The 24,393-nt window shown below is 43.3% G+C and overlaps 2 protein-coding genes across 3 annotated transcripts in view; one reads left to right on the top strand and one right to left on the bottom strand.

The window, feature by feature from the left end:
- SH2D4B (SH2 domain containing 4B) overlaps positions 1-24,393 on the bottom strand; it is a 196,423-nt gene that overhangs the window by 151,051 nt on the left and 20,979 nt on the right. The window contains exon 2 of one of the 2 annotated variants that reach the window (XM_045025600.1): positions 17,946-18,054. The exons of the other annotated variant lie outside the window; for it this stretch is intronic. Within the exon in view, the coding sequence (XP_044881535.1) occupies positions 17,946-18,033 (88 nt within the window). The 5' untranslated portion in view covers positions 18,034-18,054. The remainder of the gene's footprint in view (positions 1-17,945; positions 18,055-24,393) is intronic. 2 annotated transcript variants of the gene reach the window in all.
- Positions 11,069-24,393, top strand: part of LOC123375039 (rap1 GTPase-GDP dissociation stimulator 1-like) — a 61,826-nt gene continuing 48,501 nt past the window's right edge. Inside the window, exon 1 of the mRNA XM_045025598.1 lies at positions 11,069-11,211. Within this exon, the coding sequence (XP_044881533.1) occupies positions 11,208-11,211 (4 nt within the window). The 5' untranslated portion in view covers positions 11,069-11,207. The remainder of the gene's footprint in view (positions 11,212-24,393) is intronic.

Genomic DNA, 24,393 nt, shown 5'->3' with positions numbered 1-24,393 from the left:
ATGCCCATAACTCTCATTAATACAATGGAAGTGTACAGTTACTATTTGAGTTGAAATTCATTAAGGCGCTTGGTATTTATATGATCTGCCATTAGCTCAGTCTCCTTGGCATAGAAACAGAGTGCCCTTCTCCTTAGCACATAAAACTCAAAACAAACTTCTCGCTTCAGCCTCTGACACAAAAACAGATGAGGAGAAGGGGGCTCTTGAACAGATTGTGTTAAGACATGTTTTACTAGAAAGCTAATCTCTACTTGCAGGCTGCACACTGGTAGACAAGATGTGTTTTTCCAGGAATAAGGTGCAAAGATATCAGTCCTCATTAAGTGAAATATTTCTGCAGAAATCTAAGGATGGATCATGATTAATAAGGCCCATAAGAGAGCTCAGAAAAAAGCCCCATTCTGTTGAGCATTGACAGTTACCTGCATCTGCACTGCATATTTTTTTCAGGGGGCGGGCAGAGAGGGAGAGACAAAGGGCAGGTAAAGTTCCTACGGTATTATGGCTTTGCAAATTGAGATCAAGGTGTGTCAAATGTGGCAAGAATAATAAATCCTTCTTCTGGCTATGAAACACATTGCACGGCCCTTTAGAAATCTGAGGTTCAGGTATCATCTACCTTTTCACGGGTGTTCTTTCCAAGAAAGAGCAAATGGGGTGTTCATGTGAATTTTTAATCCTCACACAGGTTTAGAGTATTGCAGTCAGAATGCAACTAAAATTTTCCACTAAAAAGTAGTAATTTGATTCTTTTGTGGTACAGAACAGCATCACATACACTCTTTCTCTCTCTCTCTATATATATACACTGTATATATATATATATATATATACACACACACACATAAATAAATGTTTCTTTTTTCTTAACCAAGTCAGAATACTACTTCATCTAACAAGGAGTACTGAACCATGGGGCATACACACTTAAGGAACTCCTTTATGTGTCAGTTTGGACCCTCACCCACCATCTATGGCACTTCTTATATCAGGGACTGCAACCCTACCTTAGCCACTTTGGACCTGGCTGAGCTGCAAACTCCACCTGTTTTGCCCCTATGAGGGGCAGCCAACCAGCAATTGGGTCCTAATCCAAAGGCCATTGAAGTCAATGGGATCCTCCATTTATTTCAAATGGGCATTGCATTAGTCCCTTGGGCCCTCGATATTAACAATCAACGGTGAATGATACAACATGCAATAAAAACAAAGACAGAAAGTCACCGAATTGATAGGGGCTGAAGAACAGGAGACGTCACCAAAATGTAACCATAGTAGTGAAAAAACCCTGTTGAGAACACGAATGGTGCACACAAAAGAAGTGTGGGGGGGAAACAGAGACAAGAGATTTTTTTAAATGTAAGTAATAAATTACATATAGGATAATCTCTCACTAGTGCTTTTCAAGCAACACTGTAATAAATTGCATCTAATGTTCAAGAGTTTGGAATGTTAGAACGTCAATGAGATTAATTGCAAACAATTGAATCTGACGCTGTTTTCTAAACCTTTCCCCTGAGTGATAAGTGCACTAATTGTAAGAAGCAGAATGATCTTATTTTCTGGGTAGTACGTGCTGCTCCACACAGGAATGATATTAGAGCTAGTTGGAACATTTGATTAAATTAAATTTTGTCAAAGCGAACACGGTACATGGAGATGTATTGCTTTTGACAGGGGTGAGCAAACTTTTTAGCCTGAGGGTCACATCTGGGTATGGAAATTGCATGGGGGGCCATGAATGCTCACAAAATGGGTTTGGGAATGGGGGGGTGGGGCTTACTTCAAGCAGCTCCTGGAAGCAGTGGCATGTGCCCATCTCCTACGTGGAGGTGTGGCCAGGTGGCTCTGTGCACTGCCCTGTCCACAGGAGCCACCCCTGCAGCTCCCATTGGCCATGGTTCCCGGCCAATGGGACCAACGGGGGCAGCGCTTGGAGCGAGGGCAGCATACAGAGCCCCCTGGCTGCCCCTACACATAGGAGCCGGAGTGGGGACATGCCACTGCTTCCAGGAGCCGCGCGGAGCCACGGCAAGTGTGAAGCAGGGCAAGCCCCCAACCCCGCTCCCCGGCTGGAGCACCGGAGCAGGACAAGCCCAGGACCCCACTCCCTTGCAGGATCTTGAGGGCCAGATTAAAACATCTGAAGGGCTGGATATGGCCCCAGGCTGTAGTTTGCCCACCCCTGTGCTATAGTAATACAAATAATAAATAAGCATCATGAAGGATTCCAAATGGAATCAATTTAATCAACAAGGTGCTTAAATATGTGCCTAACTTTAATCTTAGGTTAGGCATGTGTTGAATTGAGGCCTTAATGTTCACACAGCACTTTGAAGATAGTAAAGTTCTAGTACCTTGTCTACATAGGAAAGTTTTACCAGATACACCAATTCTGCAGTTACACTAGAATAGCTCCCATGTGGGCACTTGTGGTGGGAGTTACTTTACTGAATTTAGCTTAAACCCCTTCCTTAATGAAGACTTAAAAATAAATAAATAAATAAATAAAAAAGGTGGGGACACATACTATAATGAGGGAGAGAGGTTATATCAACATAACTACAGAGGTTTACCTTTACACCCTTTGGTTATACCAAAAGAACCTTTACCATGTAAACAAGGCCTAAAGAAGGCGTATTACTCAACCCACTTCTCCAGGTGGAACAAAGCAACCATTAAACAGTGCTCTGTAATAGCATATTCTGTTGAAACTGCAGGGGGAGGGGCTAGTTAGAATGCAATTAAACTGCAATTGGACCTGCACATGTTAATTCTACTACTGCAAGATGCCCTTTTAATGGCCTCAAGTGGACAAGACCTCCACTTTCTGATTCATCTGGAAGATAACCCCTCCAAACCCATCTTGGCAGTATTTTGTAATTGAACCAGAGGGAAGAGTGCCACCTGTGTATTGATGCCACCACTTCCTGCAGCACCTTATCTTCCTCATTCAAGTACTGGCTCAGTTGGATCCTGGTTAGCAATATCAGATCTAACAACATTACAGCTGGGTGATATAGGAAACCCTGTCACATTTTAAATACTGTTAACAGAAGCCAAAATAGGCCCTGGTGATTTTGATGCTCAGGAGTCTGTTGCAGGATCAGAGCTTTACTCATCAGGGAAGATTGTAATTGAAACCATTAGACAATACAATATACCTGGGGCGGGCAAACTTTTTGGCCTGATGGCCGCATCAGGTTTCATAAATTGTATGGAGGGCCGGTTAGGGGAGGAGGTTGTGGCCCAGCCCCCACCTCCTATCTGCCTCCCCCCGGGACTCCTGCCCCATCCACACACCCCTGCTCCCTGTCCCCTGACCGCCCCTGCCTCATCCACTCCCGCCCCCCCGCTCCCTGTCCCCTGACCGCCCCCGGACCTCCGCCACCCCATCCAACCCCTCCTCTCATTCCTGACTGCCCCCTGGGGACTCCTGCCCCATCAAACCATCTCTTCTCCCTGTCCCCTGACTGCCCCCCAGCACTTAAAGGGGCAGACCACCCTGTTACACTGTCCTTTTACTGAACCAAGTAAACATCAAAACAATATATATAGCAAAATCTGTCCTGGGAATTTTACATCCATACCACATGCAGAGGTCTTTACAGTATACACCGTAGAGTAACACTTTTGCTTAAGGGACTGGTCAATATCCTTCAGGATTGTAACTAACTGCAGTTAGCAAATATTTCTTCCACAGAAAACTCAGTGGAAGGAAGGTAGAAAACTTCAGGAAGTTTCTCTTGGGGAGTTTTCTGGGAAACATCCACTTACGTAAGAAGGGTTTGGAGACCATAGATTTGTAAGGTGGTGATGTCTCCCCACTCCACAAAGCTCAGGGACCAATGGTGGAAAGGAGCCTCCCTCTTGCTTTGAGTAATAAAATACTGTGACAGATCCATGGTAATCTAGCACTTCACAGCTGTTTGTGTGCTGCACATTCTGACATTCAAAACTTTACAGTGGCAATAGGGAAGAGAGATCTGATCCTTCTGCTCCATAACAAAGTGCTCTAGTACTTCAAGTAAAGGAGAATCTCCATTAGCTGTTAGCAATACAAGGCATATGACATATAGATGAGCAGCTCTTATTCCATTCAGTAGATAGCAGGGATGTGCAGCATACACTCATTTTCCCAGTTCATCACATTTCTGTACTTTGCACTTCTATAGAATCTGAGGGCTTCAAACTGATCGACAGATACTAATCAGTTAGGCCTCCCAATGCTCCACTGAGGTAGGCAAGTAGTGTCCCAATTTTAAAGTTGGATAAACTGAAATACAGAGAGGCTCCCAAAGTTTTCCAAAGCCACACAGCAAGTCAGAAGCACAGCTATGAATAGAATCCATGTAGTGAATATTCTTGGAATAAGCTTGAAGGCATATATTCTCGGCTACTTTAAGAAACCGCCATGGAATTTATGATAAAACACAGTACAGGCTCACATCACCTTAGAATTATATAGTCCCTTTTATTGTCACAAAATACTTTACAGCTTGAGGTCCATATATGTCTGGCCTTTGCACGAAGAACAAAAACCCTATTGAAGTCAATGGGAATTTCACCTGGGATTAATAGCGAGTGAGTGATCTTGAGTCTCTACTTTAACGATCCCTTTCCCTAGTGCTGGAATGCAGCCTCATGAGGGCTAGAATCAGAGCAGCCATTCTGCCCCAGCAGCAAGAAGGTTTTAGGGAAGAGAAGAGTAATTGTCCAAATCCATAGCAAGAGCAATGTAGTCCCTGTATTGCACAGGAATTTGTCCAGCATGCTGAGACTAATGATGCTTATGGCTTTGAGAAAGCTGCACTGAGCTCCTCCAGTGACACTTCCGCAGCCTCAATCAAAGGAAGCTAAGAATAATGTTTTGACAAGTCTGAGAAATGTTAGCATGTGGGCCTTGTGAAAATGATTCACGCAGGAAAAGAAAAACGGTAGCATAACACAGATACCACTGGCTTGAATCCTTATGTACAAACTTCCTAACTAGAGCTAAATTCAACCCAGCTCACACGCTATTATGCATATTTCTGTTAGTCACTTGTTCGCCCTCCAGGAGTACCCTCTTTCTTAGCAGCATGGTGAGTCTTCTTCATCTGCGTCTTCTCAGAAGAGGAGTTTCTTACTGACCCCAAAAAGCATAACTTCAACTCCTCCAGGCCTTTGCTTGTCATCTTAGAACTGCAGATAAGCACCTTATAAATTTCTCTGTCAGCTCATAAAAAGCATGAGGGGAGGAAAAGAGAGGATAATGGTTCTTTTTTAAGTTGTGGAAGTAAGATAGCAGGCTGACTGGAAAGGGGTATGTGGTGTTTTTCCATTGTAGCCAGGCACTTTTATTCTGTACTAAAAAGCATAAAAATCAGTGCATGTATATTTTTATTATAGCAGCAGCACACTAAATTCACACAAAAACTAAACAGGACGTAAAATGTGCGAGTTAAAGCGTTGCAGTAAGGGAAACTGAGGAAAGACAAACCATCAGAAAACAAGGGCAATTGACAATCATTATCCATTAGTAGTAGTATTGCAGTTGAGATCAAGACCCAAAGGTGCTAGGCACTGTAGAAATACTTAGCAAGAGACAATCCTTGCTGCTAACATCTTAAATTCTAAATAGACGAGATAAAGTAGAGGAACATAGAAACAAATGAGGTGAAGTAACTTGCTGGAGGTCACATATCAGGTGAGTGGCAGAGGCAGGAATAGAATCCAGTCCCAATCCAGTGCCACACAGCCACATTGCTTCAAGGGTCTGGAATGCCAAACTATGCATTTTTCTTTTCTTTTTTTTAATGTAAGTAGAAGTTTCCACATGGCTCAGACCTACAGAAAATGGATCTTTGTGGCGGGAGGGGGAGGAAGGATTAGAAGAGGGAGAGAAATCAACCAGCAGAAAGAATTCCCCCCCCTCTCCGTGTCTCTAGTTGGCATGTTTTTATTTGTAGTACATTCTCAACACTTCCTTGATTAATGAATTTCCTCTCCATCAGACTAACAAAAGGTTAAAAAGAATAAGAAATCAGCCCTTACTTTTCTCATGGGATATCCATGAACTTATTATTTGAGCAATTTGATTCCCACAAGGGACATTTTGCTTAGAGATGTTCTCTAAGGTTCCAATCCAGTTTATACGAAGTACATGCCTGGTCTCATTGTGTCAGTGACTGGGACTGGGGCAGTCATGCCCAGTGGTTAGAGCAGAAATCAGGACTCAGAGCTCAAGCTTAGGACCAGGTTACCTGGAATGAGGCAAGGTGGGGGCAGGGCTGCAGAGGACTTGAACATGGCTGGAGCAGGGCTGGGAGCAAGCAGACACATGCACCATTACAGCCATGGGCAAATGCTATGAGTAGCTGCTATTGTCGGGTTTAAGATTCTCTCTATTGGCTACAGCCCCTGATTAGAAGAGTCAATCAGGCAGCCTATTACAGGCCAGATTTGCTTGTAAGGTGGCCTAGAGACTGACTCGTTCTGCAAAATGCCCAGCTTCCAGACTGGCTGTGCTGCATGCCCTGACATATTAAAGTCAATGGGATTACTCACTTGCTTAAAGTTACATATGGGTTTAAGTGCTATGCTGGATCAGGACATAAACAGGTACAAAAGAAAACCATAAACCAAATCCGGTGTGGTGCTTTGTGCAGAAAGCCTGCCGTTTACAAAGAAAAAATACGGAATATACGAGAACCATATTGCTCAAAATGATCTACTGCACACTACAGGAAAACATTGTTCCAGAGAAAGATAAGTACTATACACTTACAAACAGGAGATTTGCCAGAGTAAAAATTCCTGGATTTGGCCCAGGAGATTGTTTAATATAGTGCATGGTTTAAAAAATATAATAATGTACTTCTATACTATAGATAAGACTTGTAGTTTAGGACATCATCTTCAGTAGATGAATAGCCTTGTTATTTACACTAGAAAATCATAACTGTTTGCCATAAATCATTTTGTAAAGAGATTTATTTAAACCAAAGCAAACACCTTTGTACTCTCTTATTTCGGTTCAAGATGGCTTATTTTGGTTTAGCATTCATGATTAATTGACTTTAGTTAAACCAAAAGAAGCCCCTCTTAAACTGAAGTAAGAGTGTTTGTACAGCCTTTTGCACCAGATCAGTTTAGAATAACAGCTTTAGTTCTACCAGTGCAAGAGTCTCATGTAGACAAGCCCATGGTGGGCTCCTTATATTACTGTATGTGCTTTTGTGAGTTATTTACACAAATGAATAGCATCCCTAGTTACAGATAGTTTTAAGTAATAGTGATATCATTTTCATTTATACAGCCTGTTTCTGAAAAGGATCTCTAAGCACATTATGAGCATTAATCTAGACTCTTCATTTTCATGCTTCAGGAGATAAACTGATTGCCAGTTGCAGGCAGAAAGTCATTTATTAATAAGTAATTTCCTTAGAGAATGTTCTAAGGGCTAATGCAGTAGGCTTGCTTTCCTGTGTCCTGTGGAGGTGTGGGAGGATTGTGCGTCTGATATGCACAATCTCTCCCAGAGCTCCACATGGGGTAGTACATTTCTGCACCACCTCCAGCACACTGCTGTGCTTTTCAGGCACAACTGGGTCCTATAAAATCCTGGAGGGGGAAATTCTAACCCTGACTGAAGTCAATGGGAATTTTACCATTGACTTCAGTGGGGCCAGGACTTCACCTCTAGTTTTCTAGAGCATCACATCTTAACTCAAATTCCTTTGTAAGTAAGTGTGTTAAAGTATGATCCTGAACCCTGCTTCTAGCCGCTACCATTCTCACCCTCTGTTCTAACGCCTCTGCTTTCCCTTCTGTTTTACTTAGATTTATTTTAAACTCAGTTATGGAAATGGCATGCTTTGCAAGTGATGGTTTCTTGTCTTAAAATATTCAACTGCCCCCCAAATAATTGCATCTACTGGAGCCATGAACAAATTAGAGTGTCCTTTCATTGGTATTCAGAGGAGAAGAAGAAATCTGATATCATTCAAAGGAGTTACTGTATGCTACCCAGTGTAGAGGAGGCCTTTGGTAACATTCTTTTTGTTTCCTAGTTTTCCCTTTTCATATCAAAACAAGTGTCCAATTTTGTCTGAAATGAGGCTGTTTTACTTACAATCATAATAGAACGCATCACTTTTTTCTCCCTTTAGAAAAATCCAAATGCATTTGTTGACCAATTTATGCTGGGGTGATATACGTCAATCACATTATCAATGTGTTAGTCACACCACATATTAATACGCATTCAGCACACAATATTATATTGTATAGATATTTCTAGCAGTTACATGTCCAATTCACTTCACCTACGTGCTTCTGTTTCCTCTCCCATCCTTTGTCTGTCTTGGTAATTTAGGTTGTAAGCTTTTCAAGGGCAGGGACTGTTTCTCACTATGTGTTTGTTCAGCCCCTAGCACAATGGAGCCCCAATCTCCTTTGGGGTAGTTAGGTGCTACTATCATATAGTTATTATGCATTATGTCCAGTTCAGTATGTGGCTGTAGAGAGCAATATTAGAGTTGTAATATGATTTTAGATTGGCTCTGTTCTGCCAATCTGGATTCCCATCCTGTTTTATTTTGCAGTAATCTTTGTAGCTGATTAGTTTGCACATAGAACCACAGTTAATTTGGCACAGGATTTCCAGACCTGGCTGCTTGAGTGCTTTGTGCAGTTCTATGAAGCTCTTTGTCCCATTGATATTCACTGCATCTTGGTGTGATACTGAAGATGAGATCATCAAATGTACTTTCCTCTTTGCTACAGCCATAACACCATATACTTTATTTTGCTGTTTTTGTTGTGTACAACCTTTTGCAAAGAGAAACTATTCTTACTTTCTAAAGATATCTCTGGGCCTGACCCAATGCTCATTGAAATCCATGGCAAGATTTCCACTGGATGTTGGATGAGGCCCCTACATAGGCTAGATACTACTGGCATTTCTCAATGCTATAAAACCACCACCTGTATTGTGATTCTCTGTATTGGACTGTGCGTCTGTGCTGGTTTTGCACTTGAATTTTGTCACTCTTTGGCCTATAAAATTTATTGTGTCTGTCTGTGAAACGCCAGTATTTATCCCTCTCACTTGCATTTATTCTGAAATTCTACAACCTCTGCACATGTTTGCAGCATGTGGCAATCTAGTTTGGATTTTGTCCACATCCTAGACACAATACCCATATTTTTGAGGCCCAGCACCATGCAGTTATGTATCAATTCATTATGCACACTTCCACATTTGCACACGGCAGCAGGCTCTCTGTATTTTGTGACATACTCATCTACAGCACTGACTGTTCTCAGTCTCTTTTAGTACGTCATGCATATCCATAATATTCTGAGTGCTTGGAAACATTTCTCCAGTACGTTGATGCCTATGGAACATGCTGTTTTTTCTGCGTCTGCCAGCATGACATGCTGATAAATATGTAAGCAGCTTTCCCCATTATTGGATGTAATGGAGCTTAGGACCTTTATTTTCCAGTACACTTACAACTTCATAAACATCCCATTGTGACTGAAAAAATATCCATTTACCATTCAGCTTGCCCTCCTGCCCCATGTGGAGTGGAGAACCTTTTTTTTAAACTTATCAATACACACTCTTTAACAAGTCCAGACTTCCTGTTCCTTTACTGGATTTCCAAGCTTGAAGCTGGTTAAAATAATACCCATTGTCTGTAGGATTGAGTGATTTAAATACAATAAACAACTCAGTGGTCCTAGTACCATGATTCAACATAAAGTATCAGTAAGGGTAAGGCTGAGATTTAGTCAGTCATGGACAGGTCACAGGCAATAAACTAAAATTCACAGCCGTGACCTGTCCATGACTTGTACTATAAATACCCACGACTAAATCTTAGGTACTCTGGGGGGCCTCTGCTGCTCCTCTGGGGGGGCTGCTACTGCTTGGGGGCACCCAAGCAGCTGACTCCAGGGCCACCCCAGCTGCTCAGGCAGCACTGGGGTCAGCTGCAGAAGTCACAGAATTGGAAGGGACCTCAGAAGGTCATCTAGTCCAACCCCCTGCTCAAAGCAGGACCAATCCTCAGATTTTTACCCCAGTTCCCCAAATGGCCCCCCTCAAGGATTGAGCTCACAACCCTGAGTTTATAGCAGGCCAATGCTCAAACCACTGAGCTATCCCTCCCCCCCAACCTCTGTAACCTCTGTGACAGACTCGCAGCCTTAAGTATCGGTAACAAACTTAACTTAACATTGTACTACTATAACCAACACTAACATTTAATGCCTGCTGGGTGGTACCACACATGGCAGCTCAATCTACTTTCTGGTATAATCTTTAGAGTGTTAACATACAGTTTTTCCCTTAAACGCATACTAAGCCACAGCTCAGGGTTTGTAACTGGTTACAAACTGGTTACAACTGTCCCCAGTGAGCCAAATTTCACTTCATTTGTTCAGCTGTTAGATACTTGACTCACAAAATAAAGTAGGGCTGGTTGAAAAATGCAGAAAAAAGTGAATTTTTGAAACTATTCATTGAAAAATAGCAACATTTTTTCTTTTAATTGCGAAACATTTCAGAAAAGGTTCTAGCAAAAAAATACAGTTTGGACAGGGCAGTTTCAGATTTTGACAAGATGTTTATGAAAAAATATACAACTTTTTCTAGAATGAATATGAAGAGTAAACTATGATCAACTGAGTTCAAATGCTTAGGACCAGGCTTTTGAAAGAACGCAGCACACATTGGCTCTAAATACACAGACCAGATTTTCAAGAATGCTCAACACTGATTAACGTCTGGGTGCTGAGCACTTTTTAAAACTGCCAGATGAGATCTGGGCTTTTTTGAAAACTTGGCCCTTATTTAGCTCAATTGTCACTCCCCTATATGAGAGCAGAGGCAGATTCAACAGAAATTATTGTAAGTTCCTAAAGGTTCTCTGCTGGCATAGTAATTACTGTGTTTCCATTTCTGTTAATGACATCTAAGAACTGGAAACACAAGCAGTGGTGGGGGATTAAGTAATTAGGAAGTATTTAGATGCATTTGAAGATCAGGGTCATAGAAAAAGAGGAGAGAGAGAAAGAGCTGTGGGCTGCTTGTCTGCCTGACAGCTATAAAATATTCTTCTTATCCACAGCTTGGAAGCTGTAAAGGACAGAGCTTCACACTACAGATTGGCTATTCTTTATTGTTCCCAGTTTGGAGATCTGTGGTTTTTATGGGTGAGTAAAGCTTATGCTAAATATAGTTAGAAATTATATTTAATACATGATGTTTAATTTTCTTCTTCACATAGGAATTGCAAAAATGTTTGGGATTTTATATATATGTAAGATTGCCTTGGGATTATTTAATTATGGAAGGTTGATATTCCAGTACATGCATTACTAAAGTGACCTGAAATCTTTTGTGTTGCATATCAAACATTCTTGGAATAAAACCAGTCCCAAAAGAATGCAAACAATAAGGTGTATTTGAATATTAACAAGCTGCAAGAAGGCATCAATTTCATATGGACCCACCAATTTGTAAGAACAAAATAAAATACTGCACAGCAGTTTGAGGAGGGAGGTTAACTGCTTCATTGCCCATTGGATGCACAGAATAAGATACATCCAAGCAAAGTAGCTTGTATATTAATGGATCTAGATCCGTGTTATTAAGTGCCACAAGGGGGAAGTGCTGAATTTAAATAGTCTGGTCTTAATTGTGGGTCAACAGGTCTCAGCAACTGGCTAGGTAAAGGAGGAGGGTAAAGCCTAACTTTGAATTGTCCAGCTTTGTGAAAGGGGTCACATTTATAGTGGAGTTAAAATATATTTGAGATTTAAATTCTGCTCTTCTAATGATCACTTAAAAAATACCAGCAAGCGCTAATCAATTATTAAGGGTCAGATTCTGTCACCCTAAATCATATTATAGTAACTTACTTTTCAATTAGACCTAATGACATCACTGAGACTAATCTCAGAGTAAACATGAGTAAATGTGAAAGAAGCTGTCCCTAAATGGATTATGACAACTGAGCTGCTGTTGAGAACAATTACCTTAATAAATATAAATAATAGAACAAAGTAATTTAAAAATAAACTACAAGCTCTTTTCTGGTAGTATTCAAAGCATTACACACACACACACACACACTGGCTCTTATACTGTTTACATATAATAATATCCTATATAGAGTAAACCAGTATAATACAAGCTTCTTTGCACTTGGTTCTAGCCTAAAGGGTAAATGCTAGAGATGGTTGAATTAGAGTTTGTGGGTTTTTTATTTATGCATTCTTCATCAATTAGTCCCATTTTATGTATTCAGTGAATATTTCAAAAGAATAAACTGCAGATTATGTGTTGCTTGCAAATTGTTCACGTCTCCTCTTCTGTAATTATAAATCCCAGTGTGCAATAGGTCACATGACATTGTTTCTGGTCCCTGGTTAGATTAATGAAAATATTAAACAGCAGAATAGCAAATGGAAAATAACACCCCACTTCTGGTATGGATTTGTGAACCTTTTTAATCTTTTGAAAGAAACATTCAGTCTTTTGAAACAGTTGAATATTCTTCTTTTCAGCACTATTGCAACCTAATCTAGATGATGGTGGCAATTCTTTACATGTGTGGATCTCAGATTCCATAGTATCTGACCATATACTGGTTAATTCTTCAACAGCATTACAGTAACACACCAATCCCACAGGGAAATCCCAAAGCTGTTGCCTTTGGGTCAAAGTTTTTTTTCAGAGATGGGGAGGGGGAGAGTGTGTCAGATGTGCTTAATAGATTGGAGTCAACAAAGCTTGTTGTTGCCTGTGCCTGAGGGAATGTCAGCTCCCCTGAAGTCAATAAAGTTATACTGATTTACAGCAGCTGAGAATCTGGCCAGTTGGATTCAAACCTGCATGGTTTTGAGTGACCCTGAGCATCCTCAATTCCTATAGAATGTGAGGGTGCTCAGCACCTTGCAGGACCCAGGGCCAGATTAAGTTACAGGGAATTTAGGTTTCAGAGTGGTAGCCATGTTAGTCTGTATCAGCACAAAAAATGAGGAGCACTTGTGGCACCTTAGTCAAACAATTTTAGGCCACTTTACTCCTGAGTGACAGCATCCACATATAGGGGGTTAATGTGCTTTTAAATTATTCTCATTGATTTAACACCTTTTAGTCAATTCACCTTGGTTGTCCTAAATGTCCCCATGTAGACAAGCCCCAAGTCTTGTGTAACTAAAACTTGTCAAGGACACAGGCCCAGCAGCCCCTCAATCTTCTGGTCATGTGATTATTTTTTTTTAAACTGGATTATCTTTCTTTCTTCACATTCACTGATCGAACTTGAAAGACTTTCATTGACAGACTTTTTTTTCCTATGCTGATCAAAGTTGTCTTCATCTTTAAATATAGTTCCTGTAGTTTACTCAATAGTGAATGGGTATTGTAAAAACAGTGTTTTACAACACTTTTATGTTTCATTAACACTCTTCTGCTTAGATACCCTAATCTCCAAAATATATGTTCTATATTTATCTAGACCCTTTAATAATACATAATCCATTCATCCAGGACTCAGTCCAGCAAAATCATAAGCATGTGCCAAACTTTAACCATGTGGGCAGTCCCCTTAATTTCAATGCTTTGCTAGAAGAGCAAATGCAGAATAGCCCCAATCACTATTTGGATTGAAAATACGTTGGGTCAAATCCTTATCCTGGTTATTACTGATGTAAACCTGAAGAAACTCCAGGCATTTCAACTAAGACAGCATCTTCCTGGACCTACCCAGAAATGCAGCTATTACAATAAAATATCCTCATGTCAAAAAGTGGACTATCAATTCTGTCTATAGTGGATGCTTATTCATAGTTACTCTGACTTTACATTGGTATAAATAAGAGCAGAATTTAGCAGCATGGTTCTCGTCTAGCTGGATCTCAAAATACTTTACAAACCACATACAGACCAGAATCCCTTTGTCCACCATGGAAATGGGTGTGATTATATGACAACTGTTTTACAGCAGTCAGAAACACAACTGTTTCGGAAAGGGGTCTGATTATAGTAGTATAATACAGGAAAGAGACTGTGACCCTAAGTGTCCCTTTATGCCAACTGGCAAAGGGAACACCCTGCACTCTTGTCAGAATATTTAGCCAAACAGTGCCTTGTAAGGTATCATATGCAAACTGGTGACACGCTGGTCATGAATATGATTGGTGATTATATATACAGGTTATGTATAAAATTGTGCTGAAAATAGGTTATGGAGGCAATTGATAAACAAGCCTGCCCCAGACAAAGGAATGTAGCTTTACCCGTCTGCATGGATCACGCTAACGGGTGGCTAAGAAAAACAGCATGGCTTCATTACAAGCAAAGGAAAATGGTACATTTCTACCTAAGGTAGATGAAGTGATCAAAGCAAATTGAGCTGAGGATGAAGAGCTGTCAAAAAGGAAGAAAAGGGACTCTTATCTGTCTCTTGGGGGACAAAGGGGACAGCTCTCTTTGAGTCTGGGAGAAGTGGATCCTCCTAGCTGAGGGGCTGGAGATGCTAATGACTTGATGTAAATGAGAAAGGTGCTTACGCAAAGATTGTGGCTTGCTGAAGTTAAGTTTTAGACTCTAGAAAGCATGTTATTTTTGGTTTGTTGGTAACCATACCTGTCTCTTTCTCTTGCTAAGTATCATTTAGTATTACTTAAATCTGTCCTTTTAAAATAAACTTGTGCTTAGCTTTACTATAAACTATCTCTGTGCTAAGTATTAAAGTAAAACATTTAGGCGAGGGCCCACAAGCTGGTGTATGCATTGTCTCTTTGGAGGCAGCAGACTTGGTTAATTTTCTGTGAGTGTCACAGTGAAAGGAACTGGACACTGCAGAGAGATAGAAGTCTCTGGGGAACTTGAGATTTGCTGAATGTTAGCTACAAAGCAAGGTTTAGACTGGCAGAATCTTAAGGAGTTTGCTGGTGAGACAGACTGGTGTGGCAGGGAGCTGTCACACAGCTTAAGCTCCAGCAAAGCTTTCTAGCAGAGGCAGACAGGTAACACAGTGGCTTATGGTTCTGGGCTCCCTGAGGAGAGTGTCACAGGGACCCACACAAGTAATTTAAAATGTAACATAGTACTATGAGTAAATACCCACTACTGTCAGAAGAGGTAGCCCACATCTGAGAAGGGAGGGTATTTCACTGTAAGCACTGCATTTCTGGCAATGTCAGGAGTATTGGAGAGATTCTTCTTATTTGACCTGTTAACTGAAATAAAAATATTTTGCATACCTGAAGTATCATTCTACCTAAACTATTTTATCATTCTTGAGTCACTTCAATTTTTTTTAAAATGCTTATGATTTTTAAAAAAGGAAGAAAAGAAAAAGTAGACCGAAAATACCCAATATCCCATAGAAACAAAAAAGGCCAGACAGTTGCATTTCTCACAGTAGTGTGTGAGCTCCAAGACAGCCCTTTTGTAGAGATTCATAGTATTCTGCCTCCAAGCTCTAACAACTAGAGAAATCACAGATGAAGAAAGGACAGGATAAGCTACTAGCCTACCATCAGTTTACCAATACAGAACTTGTTTGTCAGTTTTTGGAGGCACTGCCAGTAAGACATACAGAAATGGACCTTGTCCAAACACTCGAACAAAAGGAAAGATGAATTATGCCATATCAGAGCATTGAGGAAGGGTATGTGTCAAAGCAGAACCTTTGCCACTCCATCCTCCAACCCCCAATGATCTGATCTCCCTTTGTTCACATAAAAAGGGAAACCACCTTGACCTGAGGAAAGTGTAAGGAATGTAGTTTTCTCCCTATTTAGAGGCCTTTTAATTTTATAAGAGAAACAGAGAAACCCAAAAACCTGTCCCAGAAGGCAAAAGCATTTTCAGTCATTTTAATTGTTAGTCCTTTCTTGTTTCTTCTCTCTCACATGTATCAGTCAGCAGGGCAGGAAGTTGAGCTGATGTGCAATGCCAATACAGTGCATAAATCAGTCAAAAGACACTCTGAGAAGGACAGTACCATCATCAGTCACAGATTATCTCATGTACAGAGAGGGGCCAGAGTCTCAAAATTAACTCCCTCAGTTTTGGGCACTGACACTAAATGTTCAGATAAATCCACTGAACAGGGAGGTCTGGGTCACAAAGTTTAGATCTGGATTTGGATCTGAATCTGAGTTAAAAACTACAGGAAAGTATAGTACAGTACAAAACTGAAGTCAGAGGCATCTCTTTAGGGAGGAGGTTGGGTGGCTCACAGCTGTCCAGGATGGATGCAGAACCAGTAAAATACTATTTTTATGGACCCTAAAGAAATGGGGGGGTTCCCTATATTTTAGCTCTCAACAAGTGAGAGATGTTTAAAAGAACATTTAGACTCTTCAGGCCTTTGGGCCATTAGACTTTAAGCATTTCTAAACGGCTTCGGTTTGAGGGGAAAAAATGTTCAGTGGCTTTTTTAACTATTCGGTATGGAGGGGTCAAATTTTGTGACCCTACCAGTCACCTTCTCAACTCTCCAAGCACGCAATGGCCAAGCCTCATTTAAATATCAGAAGTTAAGTGCTTGTCAGATTGTCGGAAGTTGCTTATTGTTTGAATTCACCAGCAAATAAAAACAAAACTGCAGTTAGTCTGCTTGGACCTCCCCATACAATTACAGGCAGAGAGCAAGAGATGCAACATTTTAGGGCTGGCATCCTGGCTTCAATTCCTTAGCTAAGTCCTCTATAGTCACCTGCGCCCTTGGAGGGTTTGGGGGTGGGGGGTGAGCCAAAGGTGGGAGGATTCAAAGAGAACTCAGTTTGTCCTAGTGACTCCCAGTGAACAGATTGGTCTGTAGGGGACTGCTTTAGCTGGAGTAATTTAGAGCAGCCCTGGTCAGGCAGAGGATCTGGTGAGGTGGAAAAGTATCCTAGATTCATCTTTCATCCCATGCACATACACACAGGTCATGCAGTCATATTCAAAACCTTGCAGGGCTCATTTGGCCACAAGGCTGCAAATTAAGGATCCCTCTCTCCAAGATGGCACAACTTATTGTACATTTTTTCAAAGCATTTTTTAAAAAGTTTACTAGCCTCCGTGTTTATGGGAGTGACTGGGAGAGCACAGCCTTCCACACCAAAAAACAATAGTCACTCTTCAGAAAAAACAAACAACCTTCTCCCACATCTGTTTCTTAGTATGGGTAATGCAGGGAGTAGCAAGAATTTGCTTGCTTGGTATAATCCTGAAAATGTACTTCTATTTGCAAATTCTTTATGGCTACAGACAAGGCATGAGTAACCTACAACACTGTCCAGAGAAACTACAAAAAAGGAAGGTCTGGTGAGAAACTAACAGTTATAGTAGAATTTTGGATACTAGCTTTAAATCCCTTCCAAAGTGCATTTTAATCTGCTGATACTGGTTTAGAATTCTAGTCATCCTTGAGTGCAATGACGGCACAAGACATATAGTCTAACATGGATGTAAGTGGCTTTTCACAGAGATAATGGTTTATCTGACTTGAGACAATTTTCCAGTTACGGGTTTAAAAGTCTGAAGAGATGGCAAATCTGTTCTTTCTTTACCTGTATTTTATGCTCCAAGATGAGATACTTATACTGGAAACAACATAAATCAGCCAATCCTGAGACATTGTCATGCCTTTGCAAAGATGGAATATAATCAATCATTTACTAAAGGCTAGCTCCTAATACCTTTTATGCATGTTATGTAGCACCTTATGTCACAAGTAGAGTCTCACTGAAGTCAATGGAGCAAATTCTGCCACCCTTTATTTCAATTAGACTGTAAACAGTCTAATACATTATTTCTCATGTGCAAGGTTGGACTATTTGACCTCCTGTTTTAGTTAGTTAGTTTGGCATGCACACATGTCAATCACCAATATTTGTTCATATCTGATTTTTATCCCTCTGTTTCATTATCAAATAAATACCTGATCTTTCTCCTAGGGAAGGAGTCCTGGAGCCTTGCATTTCTTCCACTGAGTATGCAGGCAGGTTTGTTGTTGTAGAGTAACTCATGAGAGTTGAAGAGGAAAAGTGCTATGAGAAAACAAAAGCTTACAATGAGCTGCATGGCTTTTGAAGATATATAGGAGACTAAAACAAGACTTGTCAAATTGTTTTGGACTGTGCCCAGAGTAAGACCCTACAGCTATTTTTCCAGCATTATGACCTTACCCTGTGCTTTCTTAACCTGAAGCAGAACTCCTAGCATAGCATGAGCATAGGCTCCCATCTATTATACAGTATGCTCTTTAGATAACTAGAGAGCATTTATATTCCCAGTTTTAGAAAACTCTTCTCAAAAATTAAAGATTAGCAGATGAAGGGTTTAGTGTAGTGTATAAATTGAGGTGTGGTGGGGGGGAAGACCAGTTTAAAAAAAAAACTAGACAGAGTGGATCCTTGGCTGACATAAATTGGGGTAGTCCATTGAAATGAATGGGGCTATGCTGATTTACATCAGCTGAAGATCTGCCACATCACGGCAAATAAAATATTTGTGAAACCATTTCCTTCTCTCCATCCGAGTTCCAGTCTCTGCAGATGACCCATCCAGGGGCATAGTTAATCCGCTTTCTCCCTCATAGCCCATTTCACACACCCTGCCCCCAGCTCAGTCACAGCTAGAACTGGCGGAACACATTTCTGGTGATAAATGTTTGGACTGAAACATTCTGTACGAATGTACTGATTCCATCAAACCTTTGACAGAAGCCAGGTGGGCTACCTAACCAGCCTGCTTTCCTGCCAGCTCCCTAGTAGCCTGCTTTGCCAGAAATTCTGCCACGTCGACCTTTGATTGAGATGTGGAACTTCCTTTTACCAGACAGCTTAAGTCATAACCTGTATTTGTGCCTTTGTGATCTGCCCTCAATGAAAGGGCTATGCGGGAGGGGGGGGTCTGCCACATTACTCCACTTCAGGATCAAACAAAGGAAGATGAGTCTGATCAGTCCTACACTGATTACACTCAAATAAAGCTCTAGTAAGCAGTAAACAACTGGGAGGGGGAGGGGAAAGATGGATAGCAGCATCTAAAAAGAAGCATTTGGTTTTTCAAATATCGGTTTTAAAAGTTTTTTCTTCTGCAAGTCAATCTTTCTTGAATGTAGCTTTTAATATACCACTTTTTATTCTCTTCCTTATAGTGGTTATTTTAATTCCTTAACACAATGGATTTTAATCAGATGGAATATTTTCAAGGACTACAAGAGTCATTGTGCATATGGTGTTACTTGACTGATCTAGTCCCTAAAGGAATAACAAAGCACCTGGATTTTTAATTACCACTCTACCAGTCTACATGAATAGCCTAGGATAATGTTGATTCTATTGCATGCTATTTTTTTTAAACAACCTCCTTTGCATTGATATGGTTTTCTACCTTTTCACTTTCAAATATTGGAAATTTAGTTTTGGAATTTCTTAGTACAGATAAGATATAATTGCCTTGATTAGAGATTAAACAGATTCCCAACCCCATAAGGCAATCTTTAAAAGGAAGAATCATAGGAGGTACCAGATCATTCACTCTGACCCCAATCTACCTCCATATTTTTATTAGCATTTATATCCCTGCCTGTTAACTACATTTTAAGAAACCTAACCTAAAGATAGGTTTCAGAGTAGCAGCTGTGTTAGTCTGTATCCGCAAAAAGAACAGGAGTACTCGTGGCACCTTAGGGTATGTCTACACTACAGGAGTAGTTCGATTTAACTTAGGTCGAATTTGTGGATTCGACCTGATGATGAATTCGAATTTGTGTATCCACACCAAGGACACTAATTCGAATTTGTGAGTCCACACTAACGTGGCAAGCGTCGACATTGGAAGCGGTGCATTCTGGGCAGCTATCCCACAGTTCCCGCAGTCCCCGCTTCCCATTGGAATGCTGGGTAGAGCCCCCAATGCCTTCTGGGGGAAAAATGTGTCGAGGGTGGTTTTGGGTAACTGTCATCATTCAACCGTCACTCCCGCCCTCTCTCCTTGAAAGCGCCGGCGGGAACTCTGTTCGCGCACTTTTCTGGTCAGTGACAGCGCGGACGCCACAGCACTGCGAGCATGGAGCCCGCTGCGATCATCGCTGCACTTATGGCTGTTGTCAACTCCTCGCACCTTATCGAACACCTCTTCCACAGTCAGCTGCTGAGAAATCGGGCGAGGAGGCTCCGGCAGCGCGGTGAGGACGTGAAGTGGCAGAGTGGCAGAGACCTCTCACAAAGCACGGTACGCCGCGCCGTGGAGATCATGGTGGCAATGGGTCACGTTCATGCTATGGGACAGCGATTCTGGGCCCGGGAAACAAGCACGGACTGGTGGGACCGCATAGTGCTGCAGGTCTGGGATGAATCACAGTGGCTGCGAAACTTCAGGATGCGTAAGGGCACTTTCCTTGAACTGTGTGACTTGCTGGCCCCTGCCCTGAAGCGCCAGGACACCCGTATGCGAGCAGCCCTGAGTGTGCAGAAGCGAGTGGCCATAGCCCTCTGGAAACTTGCCACGCCAGACAGCTACCGGTCAGTAGCGAACCACTTTGGCGTGGGCAAATCTACCGTGGGGGTTGCTGTGATGCAAGTAGCCCACGCAATCGTTGACCTACTGCTCTCAAAGGTGGTGACCCTGGGAAACGTCCAGGTCGTCATAGATGGCTTCGCCGCGATGGGATTCCCAAACTGCGGTGGGGCTATAGATGGCACTCGCATCCCTATCCTGGGACCGGCCCACCAGGCCAACCAGTATATTAACCGAAAGGGCTACTTTTCAATGGTGCTGCAAGCACTGGTGGACCATAAGGGACGTTTTACCAACATCTACGTCGGGTGGCCGGGCAAGGTTCATGACGCGCGTGTGTTCAGGAACTCTGGTCTGTTTAGACGCCTGCAGGAAGGTAGTTTCTTCCTGGACCACAAAGTAAGTGTTGGGGATGTGGAGATGCCTACAGTGATCCTCGGGGACCCAGCCTACCCGCTAATGCCCTGGCTGATGAAGCCCTATACAGGCGCCCTGGACAGTGACAAGGAGCTCTTCAACTACCGGCTGAGCAAGTGCAGAATGGTGGTGGAGTGTGCTTTCGGACGTCTCAAGGGGAGATGGAGGAGCTTACTCACTCGCTCGGATCTCAGCGAAACCAATATCCCCATTGTTATTGCAGCTTGCTGTGTGCTCCACAATCTCTGTGAGAGCAAGGGGGAGACCTTTATGGCGGGATGGGAGGTTGAGGCAAATCGCATGGCTGCTGATTACGCTCAGCCAGACACCCGTGCGATTAGAAGAGCCCAGCGGGAAGCGCTGTGCATCCGGGAGGCTTTGAAAGCTAGGTTCCTCAGAGAGCAGGGTAACCTATGACTGTCCAGTCTCTTTACAGAGAAGCTGAACCTGCCCCTGTTTCAGTTCCTATTGTCTTTTTTCAGCGGTTACATACCCCGTTCACCAGGTTTCCCCCCTCCAACAGACGTTTAAAAATAAAGTTATTGGAACATTTTTAATTAAAGTTTTCTTTACTAACGAATTCTCGTTCAAGGGTTACAACAGGGACGCAGACTGTGGTGGGTACGGTGTGCAGTGATGTACATACCGCTTCTACACTCGAGGACTGACAGGCTCCTGCTCCTACAGCGGTCTCTGGGGGGAGGACGGTTACCGGAGGGTGTGCAGGAAGGGGTGGGTTTGCAGGAAGGGGTGAGGGGTGTGTGGGAAGGGTGAGTAGGTGTGGGTGGATGATGGCTCTGGCTGGGGCTCAGGGCATCGGAGAGGTTCATGGCTAGGGTGGAAAGGCATGGTAAGGGCAGCCTGCCTTGCCATTTGTGGATGCCAGGCGCTCGGACCCTGGGGCAACATACACCTCCCAGACTGACCTGGGGCAGCAGACACCTCACACAGTGACCCGGGTGCCTAGTGACTGTCTGTGTGTGGCCTGCTGTTGATCCTGCCCCCATGTCTGTACCCTGTTAATGGTGGCTGTCCTATGCAATTAACAAACCCCTCCCCCCCCCTTCACACAAAGTCTTCTGCAAAGAAACATGACGGAAACAGTAATGAACAGCAAACTATTTTTAATACTCAACTACACAGTTGGGGGATGAAACTGGGATTTGGGATCGGGTGAGCCAGGAAGGCAAGCAATTCTCATACTTTAGGGAATGAGAGCTGTTTGGTACATGAGCGCTCTGCTGGGGTGGAGTGACAGTTTTCACGGCCCCTAGCGCCCCTCCTTCTTGTGATTTTGGGTGAGGGGGGGGACAGGACTTTGTGGCGGGGGAGGGCGGTTGCAGATACAGTTCAGGGGGGCTCTCTGCTCCTGCCTGCGGTCCTGCAGAACATCCACAAGGCGCCGGAGCGTGTCCGTTTGCTCCCTCATTAGTCCAAGCAGCGTTTGAGTCACCTGCTGGTCTTCCTGCCACCACCTGTCCTCCCGTTCGCTGTGTGAGTGCTGCTGCTGAGAGAGGGTCTCCCTCCACTGGCTCTGCTGTGCCGCCTCGGCTCTGGAGATGGCCATCAGTTCAGAGAACATCTCGTCCCGAGTCTTTTTCTTTCGCCGCCTAATCTGCGCCAACCTCTGTGAGGGGGATGCCGGGGCAGTTCGGGAAAGAGCCGCAGCTGTGTGATGGGAAAAAGGAAGTGATTTCCTTGAAAAGATACATGTTTGCGAACACTGAACACAGTCTACTCCGTTTCTGTGAACAAGACCATACAGGGCACCTAATCTCATGTGCTCTCAGGACAAGTTCGAATTTTTGGCATTTGCTTTCATTGCCTGGGGTCTTGCACTGGAGATCAGACAAGCGGGGCAGGACAGCAGAATCCGTGTAGCAGCCAGGCCTGGTAAGCTGGAAACTTTAGGCTGCTTAACAGTTAATGGATAGCAGGGCCCTCCTGCTGCAGGCAATCTGGAAAGCATAAAGTCTGACCCTGTTCCAGCCCCTCGCGGCTGTCCCCAGGAAAGATCCCTGTATGCTTTTCCTCTGCAGCCTACAACACGTGGCTGTTAAACGACGGTCATTGTTATGCAAAGGAAAAGTCAAGCATTCACAATAGTAACATTAAAGTAATTCCCCTAATTAGATGCAGCAGTCGCCGAGCGAGATCACCCTGAGGCGGGTCTCCAGGACAAACAGAGAGCGAATGCTGCGTGAATCCCTGCACAGACCAGGGCCCTATGCTGCCATGCTGGTCGAGGCGATGCTCCCATTATACCTCCTGATGGCCTGGCGCGGAAGAGTGTGCTTCCACGGAGCACCCAACAAGGCACCTCTCCCCGGGAACCTCCTAAGGAGGCTTTTCGAGTACCTCTCAGAGAGCTTCGTTGAACTGTCCCAAGAGGATTTTTGTTCGATACCTATATGCATTGACCTTTTTTTATATAGTTTTTATTCCTGTTTTGTTAAGAAATAAATGTTTACATGTTTATAGCACTTACCGACTGATCCTTCCCCTGATTCGGAGTCCAGGTTAACGGCCGGGGAGGGTTGGTAGGGGATCTCTGTGAGGGTGATGAAGAGATCCTGGCTGTCGGGGAAAGCAGTATTGTAACCGCTGTCGCCTGCCTCGTCCTCCACAAACCCTTCCTCATCTTCCCCCATCGGCGAACATCGCCGAGAAACTGCCCCTCGACACTATCCCATCCTCAGAGTCCACGGTCACTGGTGGGGCAGTGGTGGCAGACCCACCGAGAATGGCATGCAGTGCCTCGTAGAAGCGGCATGTCTGGGGCTGGGCTCCGGAGCGTCCGTTTGCCGCTTTGATTTTTTGGTAGCCTTGTCTCAGGTCCTTGATTTTCACGCGGCACTGCGTTGCATCCCGGCTGTATCCTCTGAGTGCCATGGCTTTGGAGACCTTCTCGTAGGTCTTTGCATTCCGTTTGTTGGAGCGCAGCTCCGAAAGCACAGACTCATCGCCCCACACAGCGATCAGATCCAAGACTTCCCGGTCAGTCCATGCTGGGGCCCTCTTTCTACTCTGAGATTGCATGGACTCCTCTGCTGGAGAGCTCTGCATCGCTGCCAGTGCTGCTGAGCTCGCCACGACGTCCACACAGGAAATGAGATTCAAACTGGCCAGACAGGAAAAGGAATTCAAATTTTCCCAGGGCTTTTCCTGTATGGCTGATCAGAACATCTGAGCTCGGACTGCTGTCCAGAGCGTCAACACAGTGGTGCACTGTGGGATAGCTCCCGGAGCTAGTAAGTTCGATTTGCATCCACACCTAGCCTAATTCGACATAGCCATGTCGAATTTAGCGCTACTCCCCTCGTCGGGGTGGTGTACCGAATTCGAACTAAAGAGCCCTCTAGGTCGAATTAAATGGCTTCCTGGTGTGGACGGGTGCACGGTTAATTCGAATTAACGCAGCTAAATTCGAATTAAAGTCCTAGTGT

The sequence above is a fragment of the Mauremys mutica genome, chromosome 7, assembly GCF_020497125.1.
Source record: "Mauremys mutica isolate MM-2020 ecotype Southern chromosome 7, ASM2049712v1, whole genome shotgun sequence".
Taxonomy (NCBI): domain Eukaryota; kingdom Metazoa; phylum Chordata; order Testudines; family Geoemydidae; genus Mauremys; species Mauremys mutica.
This window is presented reverse-complemented; position numbering and strand designations above follow the sequence as displayed.